Genomic DNA, 12,121 nt, shown 5'->3' on the forward strand with positions numbered 1-12,121 from the left:
CGGCAATCCGAGATGGCGTGTGTCTTCCCGTCATGTTTGTGTGCTCCATCCTTGGCGGACCTTCCGTGATAGGTCTATTCGTCCCAAGAATGCAAGACGCTCGTGTAGAAGGAAATCGCTTGAGGGAGCGAGAGAATTATTATTCGCCGGAGCACCACCATATTACCTCTCGATAGGCATAATTCAATATAGTGCTTTTTATCTTGGATGTTACGGGACGGGAGGAAAAAAGCATACCTAGGTATATAAGATCATATATAGGACCCTGATGATTTGTCAAACAGGGACGAACCATCTTTTTAAATGAAGGCCGTTTAGGTATAGCCCTTCATTTGACTAAGGCTGACAAAGTATTTCCATAGCAGCTCTCGTGCATGTTATCGTATTGTTGAGTTGGCGATATAGTTAGGTAACAAAGAAACTACTCAATTGCCTAGCTAATGTAATGCTTTTCCTCCGGTTTATACAGTAAGGCGAATAGGCTCCATCAATGAGACGAGTCCATGACCAAGCACTTAGGCAGACGTCGATCCCGCGCTTTTAGCCCGTATGAGGAGCAATTGACTTATCCCGAGACAGTTATTTCTAATGAATAAAGGATGAATACTTTGCGCTCCAGTATCTTCTTCTTTGATGCGCTATTGGTAGGCAGGTAACACCTCGCCAAGGCGATGTAAGAAGCCGTAGCTAGCTTTTCCAATTGTGCTGCATTGGGTTCTTTCGTTTCTTATGCGGTGACTTCACTTTGTTTGCCATATTACCATTGTAGTAACTCAGCGTCTCCACCGCTCATGAGAGGGGGCGTACATGCGTTATGTACGTGTGCATGTGTATATATGTACTCTATAGCTAAACCGGTGGAGAAGCTTGTTTCTTTCTCTTTGTAGATCTTGAGGCCTGTCTGCCTTGTAGTGTGCGACGAGGTCGGCAGCATGGGAGATCCTGTCCTATGTAGCAGCCCTGCGAGCGAGCTACACGATCAATTCATCTTTGACAGGTCGGTCGGAAAGCTATCCATTGGCAACGCACCCCGCATAATTCATGGTATATGCTGCTGCATAACACGCAGTCGACAATTCGCCAACTAACACATGGGAGTGTATTAGGTCTAGTCTCTCGAGACCAGGCTAGCGGCTAGTCGAGCTACTAAATGGCATTATGTGTGTGTGTGTGTGTGTGTGTGGTTAATATGCACCTATACCTCACGTGGCGGCGGGAGGATCGTGGATAGCCAAGGTATCGTAAGAAGGCTCCAGTAATAAACAACACATAATAGGTAGATTCTTCCACCACAGCGGATCCAAGCGAATTTGTCGGCATGTACTATGTGTACTTTGTAAGGATACTATATAAGAGGTAGGTACATAACCAAACATAATAGGCATGTTAGTGTATGAAGATACTTACTGACACTTGTTCGGGCATTACTTCTTTTCAGGGACACCGACGGTAACGTAGTTGTACATGATGCTTTACATGCATCCTAGGCTAATTGATAAATCCAATACTAGTGTAATCCGTAGCTCATTTGAGAATTGTGAAAGATTGAATAGAAGAATACATATTTGCCTATGTATTTAGGTACCCCAGGTATAGATCCCTTCTGCATATATCCTTCATAACGGCTCTGACGGCTCTCATAGTATATTGGTTTCGATCGTAGGCTTACCTGACGTATGATCTCACCTGAAGCGTTTGAATGCGTTTGCTAGTTTATTGACTGCCGGTTATTCCTTGGTCAGCATATCGTTTATTCCGACTGTTGGTCAGTAAAATTTATGAATATGGAATCCCGTCATACGCTTAGCTGTTGCTTGATGGTTTGGAAACTTTACTACCGAAGTAAGGATTTCACGATATCTAGATCTTTGTCATAAAATCCTTTACCAAACGTTCTTGTAGAGAGTTTCCCCGTACAACATCGGCGCTCCAGGATCTTGTTACCAACCGCACTGGTATCCGTTATTGGGCACCAGATGGTTCCAGCACGAGCCATTAGACAACTTGTGCTTTTACATGGGACAGGCTTGGATCTCTTTCTCCCCTATCCTTTTCCCTTCAAGTTCGCTTCAATTGCCCAAGCTCGTCCCAGCGTAGAGGGAGTCCTTGTAAATTCACGGACTCAAACAGGCCACCAGTTCCCTGGACTCGGGCAGTAGACCCGACCCGCTATGATCCTCGTTCGCTCGCTTGCTCTCACACACAGACAACTCTCGTTTTTTTCTTAGTTTGGATCTTAAGATGGTTGAAGGAAGAGGAAGAATTTAGAAGCACTAGCATCCCTCATCCTTTTTCTATTCTCTCTCCTTGATTCTTATGATTCGGCCTTTCCGGTTCCAATTAGATAAGATATCATCGAATAGAAATAAGAACTATTTAGATACCTAGGTACATATACTTCGTAGAGAACGAGAGCCTTCTTGCTGACGCTCTATTTGTCCTGTTGTATTTCGGTACCTAGTCGAGTTCGTTTCAATTAGGAATTTGGTTGGAACTGGAGTGGATAGAAGAGGTACTCTCTACTTTATTTGTGCATTTGATTGAAGCTAGAATACATAAAGTTGATACAATACCTCTCTGTGCTTATATGCGTGCTACCTTGCTAAGTACTTGGATACTTGACCCATGCAAGGTATCTCATGTACAAACATGGGATGGCATGTACATAACTTCGGCCACGGTGCCGCTCATGGTCCTGTATCCACTTTCCATGCACATGGGCAGAAGGGATCCCTGCTCGACCTTCCTCACATGTGCCCGGTACACTACGCGCCACGAGGAAAAAGAAACAGAAGGCGGCGCATTAGTGACACGCTAGTCGGAAATCGATGTGGTCGTAAGTACTGTATACTCTTACTCCGAGTATAGTCGCTAGCGATCTTCCTGGAAATAGCCATGCGACAAAAAATCCTTAGTTAAAAAGCCGGACGCATCGTCCAGTGTATTAGAATTGGGCTATGACTTATGTACCGTATAGGCGGCTTGGCCTTTTTTTTTTCTTCTTCTTTTCTGCACTACATATGTATGCTCAATTGAATTGCACGTCCCCGTCTATACTAAATGCTCGTCTAAATATCTACTGAGGTACTTAGATACTTACGTACATAAGTGCTTCATGTAGGTACGTACCGACATACCTAATACATGTATGCACTGCATGTTTCTTTCGTAGGGATTAGGGGACTAGGGTAGGTACGGGATGTACAGTACCATCGAACGTACATCAACCGTACTTACCTCCTACATGATGTACATATATACGTAGTATGGTAGTAGTATGTAGATTATGTGTACATAGTTTAGGAACAATAACCAAGGTAGGAATGGTCGTCCTCTCGGCTCTTTTTTTTCACCTGCCATTTATTTCTCTTGCAGTTCCTCCACGCGCGCAACAGGGCCGCTCCCTCCTTCGATTCAACAAGGGGGGGGCTAGTTCCTTTTTTTCCCATTCTCCCATTTGCTTTCAATTTTCAGAAAGCTTCCTCGACCCCCCCCAGTCCCACACCCCCAGTCTAAGGTCCCTCCAGGCCTCTTCCTTAATTCAGAAGAGACTTTAGACCTTAAGACTTTAGAAAGATACACACTCCCCCTCCCCTTACACTTACACACACTACGATACACACTACTACTACACTACTACTACTCTCACATTTTACACACTTGGGGTTACCAACGGGGGCCTTGTCACTTTTTCTACTACTTACATAGTATTGAGCCCCGTGCTGACTTGGGAACTTTTGAACTGGGGGGGCTATGTGATCTTTTCCTCTGACATACATACTGACACTCCTAATTATTAAAAAATTCCCATTTTACTTCCTTTTTCCCGTTTTCCACTTCCCACACGTCTAGATCGAAGTTCTTACAACGTAGTTCCTTAGATGCGCATCTTCGTTATGCCATATGTTTGCGCTTGGGTCTTGGTATCAGACACGCTCCTGACGCCTCGCGACCCGTCATTTTAGTTTGCCCATCGGCCTCTTTACTATTATTTGACTACTCTTTACTACTCCTACTACTTTGATACTACTACTACTACTATTATTATTACTACTACTACGACTAGGTAGTTAGTTCCTCTTGTTTTTTTCACCCTCCCGCGCTCGTTCTTGCTTTTTGGGTTTATCCGCCAAGTTCAAAGCTTTCGACGATCCCGTTGCGCCTGATCAGCAATTGGACTTCTAGTCGTCAATGCTAGTTTCTCTGATCCGTTCGCCAATGTAAATCGCATTGGACGTCTCGTCCTAAGTCACCCGCCACCGATTCACCTGTACTAGGAAGGACGAACTAGTTCCTATACCACGACATTACCACGTCCGTCCTCGCGCGCGTCCAAACTTCTTCAACACTTACCGTGGCCTTAACGAATATTAAAGTAGTCTTCTGACATCTTACCGTCTATTTTAAAGCCTATAAAGCCTCGATTCATTCTCCAGCTCATTTGTAGTCTAAATCAAATACTCCAATCTTCAAAAATGGCGGAACAGCCTCGGCCAGCGTCGCAGAAACTCCCAGCTGGGCTGGCGACAGTCCTAAATGCCCCCGAGGAAAACCGTGATTCGGCATATTATTCAAGCACCGATGCTTCTAGCAAACGTATGTAATGAATCCTCTTGCTATGCCGTTTAAATGGAGTTGAATGGTAAGATTGTTAACTGAACTGTGACTGTAGATACATCGGCTGCCTCCGGCATAGGCATCAATGTATACCATTCGGTACAGGACAAGACTCCCTCCCCGACCACGACGACACTAGTACCCCAGCCATTAGTATCTCCGTCGAGTAACATGAGTGTGGCGTCGATGGTGTCGCCAACGACACCGGGCAGCGGACGTTTTGAAAGACCTCAATCATTAGACTCTATACCAGGTGGATTGTCGATAGGGGGAGCCAGTATTGGACCGGATTCTCGACGGGAGAGCGTTGACAGCAGGATTAACCAGGGCTTTGGCGATTTAAGGTTGGGTGGTGGTTCTCCTTATGCTAGTCAGAACCAGTCGACGACATCAATCCACGGGGCCCTAGCGCAGCAGCGGAATCCCCGCGTGGGGATGGACCATCTCTCCGTACATAGGATATCAAATGGGTACCAGCCTAATGTTGAGCGCACACCTGAAGGGCAAAATCCCAAGGCTGCTCGAACAGCACCGGCTATTACTGGTCCCGCCACGAGCACTATCGCGAGAGCCGCGGAACCCACTAAAGGTCAGGCCTGGGCCTTCCCAGAGGATGAGGTGGGTGTGAGCCGTTTGCCTTCTTCAGTTGGCAACCACACATTCTTCGATTCGAGACGGAGTAGTATTGCGGAGTCAATTGCTAGCAGTCAATTTACGACTGAATCTCGATTACCCCCGGGACAACGACGACTTGATGACGGCCTGGCGCCAGACTTCCAGCAAACAATTCATCATCATACACTTCAACACAAGCAGCTTTCAGATCTCCATAGTGAGGAATCGAGCCCCCATAGCGGTAACCAGCCATACAGTAGGACGCCTGAGTTGCGACAGAGCCACAAGCTTGCGGAGCGGAAACGTAGGACAGAGATGAAAGAATTGTTCGATCAGTTGCGCGAGTTGATGCCACAAGAGAGAGGATCGAAAGCTTCCAAGTGGGAGATACTCACGAAGGGTACGTTGCACAATTTGACTCGTAGACGTACCGAACTAATTTCATTTTAGCCATCGCCGAACACCAGAAGCAAACCGATACCATCAAAACTCTGTCAGGGCATTGTCAAACAGCTATACAAGAAGCGGATATGCTACGTCGCGAACTAGACAGGATGCGCATGGAGAATGCGCAACTACGCGGAAACCTACCAGGTCTACCACAAGGTCAGGGCGCACCGAATCAACCTATGCCACCACAGCCGCCAACGGACCCTTATGGTCGTGATTCCTATGGCGCACCGCCTCGGCCAGAACTACCTCCTTTAAGGGCTCTTAATGGACCAGACTCTATGACTGGTGTCCAGTATGAAGGCCAGAGGCCCAACGGATTCCAGCAAAATCGATTCTAGTAAGGATGCGACTACGATCATTCGAAAACTTTCTTTTGTTGTTGTAAACGTGTTATACGGGAGAGGCAGCCATAAAAAAACTAGAAACTTTACGCTTTTATATCGATACCCCTACGAGTTGACGGCTACTATCACACTCGGTTATTTCTAGTTGGGCTGCCGACGAGCACCTAACGGAACTCAAGGCGTACTCGGACTTGGTACAGAGGATACTTTGTCGGACTAAGGTTATTATCTAGTGTTTTGTTATTTGGGCGTTGGTGAAAAACCGCGAGACGGGATGGCTTCTGGATTCCTTCTGGCTTACCGATGATTGCTAAGGATTTGGCCGATCATTGATCAATTATTTCGACCTTCGAATTTCTAGTGCCTGGGGAATTCTTCTCTTCGGTAATCCTAAAGAGGAGAGTGGTGTGCGCAATTCTATTCTTTTGCAGCTACCAGCTAGAGACGCACTTTAGAGGACAAGCAGACTCGTAAGAGTTTCGCTTTGATGCACTATATTGCATCTGTCTTAGTCCTAGCGTTGGGACTGCTATAGTGTGTATATATGCATATATACCCGCCGTTTTATTACACGGCTACATTCATGTCACGATACAGGGCTGTTTGAAATTCACGAGGGTTGCTATCGATGGGGCGATACGTCTGGGACGGGGTAGGCAGAGGGATATCGTGGAGACAGGGAAAAAAATGGTTAAGGGGGTTGCTGGCGGGAGTTAGGACAACGTGCAACGATCCTTTGAGAGTCGATCACGTACCCAAGGGACATCGGGGTTAGATAGAGTATAGCTCGGAACAATCAATACGTGAAATACCTACCTTACCTTGCAAGATTGGCCTATATTCATTCGGTGTAAGATGGTGGGCTACCAATTTCGCAGCCTACATGATGTATGTGTCTAGAGTAGGTATATGGCTGTAAGGCAACCTAGGCATCTGTACCTAGGTAGAAGTAGAGGCACTTATGACTCGATGCCGACGCCGAATTTCAAGGGCAATCATAATATTTTATTTTAATTATATAAGGCGCAGGTATCTTGCTTGTATGTGTAAGAAAAAGACAACCATTTTAGTGACATTTTGGTTATTGTTCCGACTTATTGGTTGATAAGGCGTTATCGATATGGGAAGTTATTAGTAAAATTTGAAGTATAGTGCGTACCATTTCAATCAGTCTAGCCTTATTCGTACTAGCGTGCTCGGGACATTGAATCAATGGAGCCGAAATTTTTTTCTGTTGTTAAAAAAACTATCGAAATTCTTCAAGTGCTGCAATACTACAAGCGACACTTTAATTTACATCCTCGTGAGAAGTTGAAGTACCCGCCTGTCAAACAAGAGAATCAATTTGTTTTCCCTCAATTAAATATCAATTCTCTTCATCATGTAAGAGCACCACCCCCTCGTCAATTATATTACGGTTATTACGGACAAAAACTAATATTTCGGACTCAATAGGCATTCCCTCCGTCGCGCAGCTGCTAGAGCAGCGTGCTCATCCTCCATCGCTGCCGTCGCTGTCCCTCGACAGCAGGTTGCTTCCCTTGCCATGCGCATGGGAAGGGCCAACGCGAAATCCGCTACTGCGGTGCTACCGCTAACCCGCTACTTCTCGCAGACGTCGCGGATGGCCAACGAAGAGTCGGAGAAGGTCGAAGAGGGAACTACCACTCCGGCCGAATCGAGATCTAATGCTAACAGAGGCCATGGCATCTATGTCTCCAATATCAACTTCGATGCTACTGACGCTCATCTTCGGGAGGCGTTCGAAAAGTTCGGAGAGATTATTCAGTTGAACTTAGTTCGGGATAATCGTGGTGTCAGCAGAGGGTAAGTGAAAGCACTAATTCGTTTTCATCATTGCTGGGCTAGCTAGCACATATTTCCCCTATCGTAGTACATGGATATGGCTAACAACTTCGTAGCTTCGGTTTCGTTACATACGCTGAAAAGGAGTCCGCCGAAAAGGCGATTGCGGAGGCGCACAGATCGTTTTGGCATGGACGATGCATCCAGGTACTACCCAAAAGCGAGAACACGAGATCAGATCGACCCCGGCCCGATAACCTTCCCAAGGAACCCACCAGCTCACTATTCATTGGCAACATCCCGTACGAGACGACAGATGCAGACCTCAACCAGCTGTTCCAGGGATTGGAGAATGTAACAGACGTCCGCGTTGCCGTCGACCGTAACACGGGCTGGCCGCGCGGTTTTGCCCATGCCGACTTCACTGATGTCGAGAGCGCTATTGCGGCCTTCGAGAAACTGTCCCAATGCAAGATCGGTGACCGCGTCCCCCGCATCGACTACTCAACTCCCCGTTCACCAAGCTACTCAAACCGAAACAACAGGGGAGGGCAACAAAACGAATTCGGGCACTACAATGAATAGAGTGTGGTTGGGTGACTGACGATGGGGATGAGGTTTTTTTTTCCCTTCGGGTCGTCGGTTGCGAGTCCGGTGTTGCGCCTCTTAAGTTTACGTAGCCACGGATATATATGATGAGGTTGACGATGGGATATGCAAACTATGGGATCGGGAAACGCAGGCCCTATTTGCCTGACACGACGTGGATGAGATCTGGTCCTTAGCTTATATGTCCTACCTTCTTTAAGAGCTGGGTAATCGGGCCATTGTATGTAACAACACACGCATATTCATGGTGTAAAAGAACCGTATTCAAATTAGAGTCCCATGCGGTTGCCACGAAATGATTTCATGTATAAAAGGGACTGAATATATGACATCTCCGTTCTACTAATGAGTTACCAGTAAATTCCCGCGTTTGTTACTCATAGTTTATACACATCTATAACATGCAATTCCTAGATTTTATCGCAAACAGCTGTAAAACACTGAAGATGGGGCCCCATGCTTTCATAAACTAGTATATCAATACGTGTGTACACAAGCATAAAATATAGTTTGCATATGAAGGTGGAAGTGGCATGTTACGATGCATTGGCCACTTTCCACAGCCAAATGGAAGGAAACCACGATACTTTGGTGGGGTAAACGGTTGCCTCGGCGGGTACTGAAGGTACCTACCGGCTTCTTGCCCGCAGGGTTCCTCGGCATCTTGGGCAGCTTGGGTAGGCTAGTGCAAGTGACCTCACTGGTAGATTTGTAAAAAAACGACGGAAACAACGACTCTGGTAGCTGGGGTATCTATCTACCTAAACCTGAACCTTCTAACATTCAATGTTTCCATCTACGTAAATCATTCTTTCCATCTTCAACTACACAAATCCGTTGACTCATCCATCCTTTCTATCAGCAACTTGATTTGTCACTGCAAATTTCATTCTTGTTCTTTGCTTGCACATATCAAACACCGCCGCTTTTCCACCACCACCACTTCTAAATAATCGTTTCTACCAAAACTCAATCAACGGTTTTTGACAATAGTCAACCGCCATTTTCTTTCTAACGATCACAATCCGTCCTACCGCGAAACCTTATTCTTTCCGTAAATTAACGGTTGCCGACCGGTACATCGCTTTCCATCATGTCTTTTCTCGGCGGACCCGAGTGCTCAACTGCGGGCAACCCCCTCAGCCAATTCACCAAGCATACCCAAGAGGATAACAGCCTCCAACGGGATCGCATTAGGAACGGGACTCCCCAGGGTGGTGTAGGTGGTTTTCGCAGTGCCGCGCAGCATGGACCGCAAGATGAGGTATGAATTAATCCAGCGACTATGGATGACAAATGCACAGACTAACAACTTAACCTTACAGATGATGAACGGTTTCCTACAACAGAACGGTCGCTTGCCCGACATGCCGCTCGAGGGCATGAATCAGATAAGATTAGATCACCCCATGCATGGCGTTCACTTGCGAGCGAACTCGACATCGCCCGCATGGGCCAACGAATTCCAACACAATCCCCAAGCTGCAATGGAGTCGGCTTTTAAGGTACCCCAAGGCACCCAGTTCGGTCCCGAGGACTACGCCAAGTTCCAGCAGATGACCAACCAAGCTACCTCATCGCGAGCAAGCCCTATGCCGTCAGCCATGCCATATCAATCCCCTATGATGGGAATGGGTATGGGAATGGGAATGAACAGCATGGGCATGAACTACGGTATGGCCGGGATGCCTATGTACGGTGCCGCACCCCAACAATTCGCAGATAGGACCGAACAAAACAAAGGAAAGGGGAAGGAAAAGGTTGTTGAGCTCGATGATTCGCAGTGGGAGGAACAGTTTAAGCAACTGGAACTGCAAGAAACAGAGACGAAAGAAGGTGACGAAGCCGCAGCACTAGAGCCGGAACTGAATAAGCTAGATGAAAAGATCTTGGAATCGGAAACCAACGAGTTCGGTGATTTCGAGTCAATCTGGAGAGGTATCCGCTCAGAAGAGGCTGCTGCGAAAGAGACGCTCGATGAGGAAGAGTGGATTGAACAGCTAGGAGATCCCAACTGGAGTGATCGGTTTGGCGATGAGCGATTCGACTGGGGCATGCCAGGCGCTAACACCAGGTTGATCGGCGACCCTGAAGTGGAGAATTATCTCTTCGAAGATGATAACCTCTTCAATAATACAGACAACCCTTTCGAGCAGGGTATGCGAATCGTGGAGGAGGGTGGCAATCTCTCCCTTGCTGCTCTTGCTTTTGAGGCTGCAGCTCATAAGGACCCTACGCATGTTGAAGCTTGGGTCCAGCTAGGCATGGCCCAGGCACAGAACGAAAAGGAGACGGCAGCAATCCGAGCACTTGAGCAGGCGAAGAAGCTCGACCCGAATAACGCACCTGCACTCATGACGTTGGCGGTCTCTTACACGAATGAAGGCTACGACAGTATAGCGTACCGAACACTGGAGCGATGGCTTTCTATCAGATACCCTTCTATCATCTCGCCTAACGATGTTTCGTCAGCTGCCGAATTAGGTTTCACCGAGCGTCAGAGGCTCCACGACCGTGTTACGGAGCTGTTCATCAATGCAGCCCGGCTAAGTCCGGATGGCGAGCATATGGACCCAGATGTACAAGTCGGCTTGGGTGTACTATTCTACGGCGCTGAAGAGTACGACAAGGCTGTAGACTGCTTCTCAGCTGCACTAGCGTCAACGGAACTGGGTGCATCGAACCAACAGGGACAGGTACACCTGTTATGGAATCGCCTGGGCGCAACGCTGGCCAACAGCGGCAAGAGTGAAGAGGCAATCGCGGCTTACGAGAAAGCACTAACGCTGCGACCTAACTTTGTGCGAGCACGATACAACTTAGGTGTCAGTTGTATCAACATGAATTGCCACGCAGAGGCAGCAGGTCATCTATTAGCAGCACTCAGTATGCACAAGTCCGTAGAGCGTGAGGGCCGCGAGAAAGCCCGCGAGCTACTAGGAGGCAAGGGAGTTAGCGACGCACAGCTCGATGCCATGACCACACAGAACAGGAGCACCAATCTGTACGATACATTACGCCGCGTCTTTACCCAAATGGGCCGCCGTGACCTCGCTGAGAAAGTATTGCCCGGTGTCGACCCAGAGGTGTTTCGAGGCGAGGTCGACTTCTAGAGGAAGTCGGTGACCAAATGGGATAGAAATGTGGCCAATGGCTGGTTCGTAACAGGTTCGGACAACATGATAGGGAATCCCGCCCTCTACTCCCAGTTGTGGAAGAGCTTAGACGCTGCAAGGAACAGGGCTAAGTATTTGAAGGTGGCAGGTATGAAGGCGGCCCTTGCTCGACGCGCAGAGTGCGAGCGTGAACTACGACTTTCACAGGATGACTTGAAATCGGCTGAACGTTTCCAAGGGGAGCTAGATAAAGGGGACTTTGAACCAGGTACGAGGCGAACTATGGCTATTACCCTCCTACCCTTCTTGAAGTCTGAGCTTAGGCAGCCAGAGATAGGTGCCGCTGAGGAGATCCGTCAAAGAGTCGAGCAACTTAATGACGCGAACCAAGAACGAAGGCGAGAAGCTATCAAGGCTATAACCTATCTAAATAAGGAGTTGGCCAGACTCGATCAGTGGATCAAAGATCATTCGGATCCGAAACGCGGTGGGCATTGCTTGTGATTATCGTGCTTTGACACGATGGATGGATGAGTGGGATGAGCGGATTTCCTCAATTAT

The 12,121-nt window shown here is 47.5% G+C and overlaps 3 protein-coding genes across 3 annotated transcripts; all 3 read left to right on the top strand.

The window, feature by feature from the left end:
* Nucleotides 1-4,047: 4,047 nt before the first annotated feature.
* Nucleotides 4,048-6,507, top strand: F4822DRAFT_231341 (uncharacterized protein). Its single transcript, XM_051454140.1, has 3 exons — nt 4,048-4,600; nt 4,673-5,632; nt 5,683-6,507. The coding sequence occupies exons 1-3, from the start codon at nt 4,537-4,539 to the stop codon at nt 6,021-6,023; spliced, it is 1,365 nt and encodes a 454-aa protein (XP_051316052.1). The 5' UTR covers nt 4,048-4,536; the 3' UTR covers nt 6,024-6,507.
* A 776-nt stretch (nt 6,508-7,283) lies between these two features.
* On the top strand, nt 7,284-8,786 carry F4822DRAFT_401430 (RNA-binding domain-containing protein). Its single transcript, XM_051457943.1, has 3 exons — nt 7,284-7,412; nt 7,485-7,856; nt 7,952-8,786. Coding segments are annotated over exons 1-3 (843 nt in total). The 5' UTR covers nt 7,284-7,410; the 3' UTR covers nt 8,421-8,786.
* A 324-nt stretch (nt 8,787-9,110) lies between these two features.
* Nucleotides 9,111-11,837, top strand: F4822DRAFT_231357 (TPR-like protein). Its single transcript, XM_051454141.1, has 2 exons — nt 9,111-9,708; nt 9,770-11,837. The coding sequence occupies exons 1-2, from the start codon at nt 9,538-9,540 to the stop codon at nt 11,555-11,557; spliced, it is 1,959 nt and encodes a 652-aa protein (XP_051316054.1). The 5' UTR covers nt 9,111-9,537; the 3' UTR covers nt 11,558-11,837.
* Nucleotides 11,838-12,121: the final 284 nt, after the last annotated feature.

This window comes from Hypoxylon trugodes, assembly GCF_022578975.1.
Source record: "Hypoxylon trugodes strain CBS 135444 unplaced genomic scaffold F4822scaffold_4, whole genome shotgun sequence".
Lineage (NCBI taxonomy): Eukaryota > Fungi > Ascomycota > Sordariomycetes > Xylariales > Hypoxylaceae > Hypoxylon > Hypoxylon trugodes.